This window comes from Fopius arisanus, unplaced genomic scaffold (assembly GCF_000806365.1).
Source record: "Fopius arisanus strain USDA-PBARC FA_bdor unplaced genomic scaffold, ASM80636v1 scaffold00024, whole genome shotgun sequence".
NCBI classification, from domain to species: domain Eukaryota; kingdom Metazoa; phylum Arthropoda; class Insecta; order Hymenoptera; family Braconidae; genus Fopius; species Fopius arisanus.
In genome coordinates this window covers 1,052,537-1,055,193 of record NW_011887763.1, presented here as the reverse complement: position 1 = coordinate 1,055,193, position 2,657 = coordinate 1,052,537, and the positions used below count along the sequence as shown (strand labels likewise).

General features: G+C 37.4%; 2 protein-coding genes across 2 annotated transcripts in view; one reads left to right on the top strand and one right to left on the bottom strand.

Annotated features, from left to right (window-relative positions):
- Nucleotides 1-233: 233 nt before the first annotated feature.
- mRpS29 (mitochondrial ribosomal protein S29) lies at nt 234-1,737 on the top strand (the record flags this gene model as incomplete). Its single annotated transcript, XM_011301817.1, has 2 exons — nt 234-1,226; nt 1,434-1,737. Coding segments are annotated over 2 exons (1,233 nt in total), but the record flags the coding sequence as incomplete, so codon positions are not given.
- Nucleotides 1,738-1,845: 108 nt separating this feature from the next.
- Nucleotides 1,846-2,657, bottom strand: part of LOC105264681 (refractory to sigma P) — a gene marked incomplete at its 5' end in the record, with an annotated part of 2,458 nt that continues 1,646 nt past the window's right edge. Inside the window, 2 exon segments of the mRNA XM_011301717.1 lie at nt 1,846-2,259; nt 2,422-2,657. Of these exon segments, the coding sequence (XP_011300019.1) occupies nt 2,020-2,259; nt 2,422-2,657 (476 nt within the window).

Genomic DNA, 2,657 nt, shown 5'->3' with positions numbered 1-2,657 from the left:
CTTAATTGGAAAATTAACAGAAAAATCTGGACAACCAATTGTTGAATTCTCAATCTCTCATAAAATTCTGTTGTCTCAAATTTAATAAAACTAGTATTCAAATAATATTGAATATTGACATATGTTATTTCAAAAAGTATTACAATAATAATAATTAATGAATAATTCAGATATATTCATACCTGATATACACATATTTTCTTAAAAATATGTTTAGAGCATCTCATTAAAATTATGCAATCCCAAATCTTGGATTAGAATTTGCGCTTCCAGAGTTGACATTTTTTTCCATTATTCACCGAAATTCTTTCTGGTACTCAGAATTATTGAGGAGAATACCGAGGCATTTTACGAGAACGTTTGCCACAGCAACAGAGAGGAAACATGTGAATGACGAGCCCATCCAGACTTTTCGTACAACCGAGAGCGATCCAGTGAATCACAGCAAAGATCATGTCAATAGATTCTACACGGTGCCTCCATCAGTTGTCCAGACAATCTTTCATCACGGAGGATTGCCCAAGAAGTTCCAAAATCAGACTGGCAGCTTCGTTGAGACCTGTCTACTGGTCAGAGAACCAGCCTTGGAAATTATTTCCTGTCTGAATGTAACAGACTACTCCAAACCAATCAACAGATACATTCTGTACGGCGAGAATGGAAGTGGAAAATCCCTGACCCTGGCACATATTTTACATTACGGATTATCCTCAAAGAACCTTCTAGTCCATATTCCTTGGGTCGCTGATTGGTTCAGAAAACCCAAAGAAGTGGCAGCATCAACAACGAAAGAGGGTTTCTACGATCTGCCTGTTGATGCAGCAGCTTGGCTAGTTCGTTTCAAGCATCAAAATCGTGCCCTTCTGCAGGAGCTCGACTTGAGATTAACCAAGACCTACGAATGGAGTATACGTGAGCACACACCCAGTGGAAGTCCTCTCCTGGCACTGATAGACCTAGGGGTGACTCGTATTAAATATGCCTGCGATATAATCGATGTTCTACTTGAGGAACTGAGAATCTCGTGCACCTCTGGTAAATGCAAAGTTCTGGTTGTTATCGATGGATTCAATTCCTTCCTGGGGGACGATACAGAGATCCGAGTGGAGAATCGACGAAAGGTTTATCCAGATAAAGTCACTCTCACCAATTCATTCTTAAATGCTGTTAGGAGCGACTGGTGCAATGGAGCTGTCGTCCTTAGTGTCGATCAACTTGCTGTTATTGTGAGTTTCTTTTCCTCTTCTTTTTATTACATTATTTTTCATAAAGTGACAATCATGAGGCAAATAATAATTAAAGTAAGGAAATAAACCCTTCTTTCATTAACCGAATTATTCATGAAAACAAAAATCCTGAAATTGAACGCTTGCTTATTTTTTAAACAATTATCTTTTTTATTTATTGGAATAATTTTTGTTGTTATTTTTTAGAAAGAAGCACACGAGTCAATTTATCCTCGTTACCTCCTGGGGAAAGAGGGCTTCGAGCTCCTAGATCCATTTTTACCAGTTCACGTGCAAGAGTATACAGCAGACGAATTCGAAACAACAATGGAATACTACAAAAACCGAAAATGGGTGAGGGAAATCACCCCTGAGGGTCAACGAGAATTGGAACTACTGTCCAACAGAAATCCCTACAGATTGATGCGATTAACAGCTTCATTATAATTCTAGATGCAGAACAATAATAATAACATGAATTTATAAATTATAAACGACTCCTTCAATTCTATGAATTATTATAATAATATTATGAAATCCCCAAACCCATAATTCAGACGCGTCGAATTATAATATCGACTCATTATAAAACTATTGCTTTCAGAGAAATATACCAGAATACTTTTTTGTGGGGCATTTAATTGGCCAGACAAAAAGTTTCTTGAAGTTTTCAGTTTGAATCGAAAGTTTTCGAGATAAATCGAGCGATCAAATGAGGTAAAGCGGAAAATTTGATTTATCTGATTCAATTACTTCGCTATTGTACGTTGGTATACTATAAATCAGTAGTTATTTAATTCCGCTGAGCTGGTTGAAGAGCGTCAAGTGCTTTGGAGATGTCGCCGTCTTTAGAAACGAGAAGATTTATCAGCCAATCGCTTTCATTGGAGAAACCCATCTGCAACATGGCTTCAACAGCACTGTGGATCCTTGGATTTGGGTGATAGATTATTTTCTCCTCGGGTTTCGGCAGCGGTGGGTAGATCGGTTGTGATTGTGCGTTCTCCTCGACAGTAGACGTTGTGGAAGTCATCTGGACCATACCGAAACGAATTTCACAATTAAATGACAAAACAATAATTCAAATTATAAAGAATAATCTATTATTTTTTGTAATTATTACAAATTACACAAAAACTCATTAATTTTAAATTCAACATACAATTATATAATTATAAAGGAATTAATGAATTACCGTGTTTGGAATGGCATCATTGCTTGGTCCACTCTTTGATATAATGGTCCAACCCACCGCCTCGTCTTTTTTCTTCTCCTCCTCTAGCTCCGAATTATCAATGGACGAAGGACCTGGAGTGTTTGCAGCTGAAGCAGTTGAGCTTTTGTTCCTGTCGTCGTTGACCTTCATCTGGAGATTGACATCAATCCCAAGAGGATTGAGGAATTGATAGAGATTCTCAGAAATCATCCTCA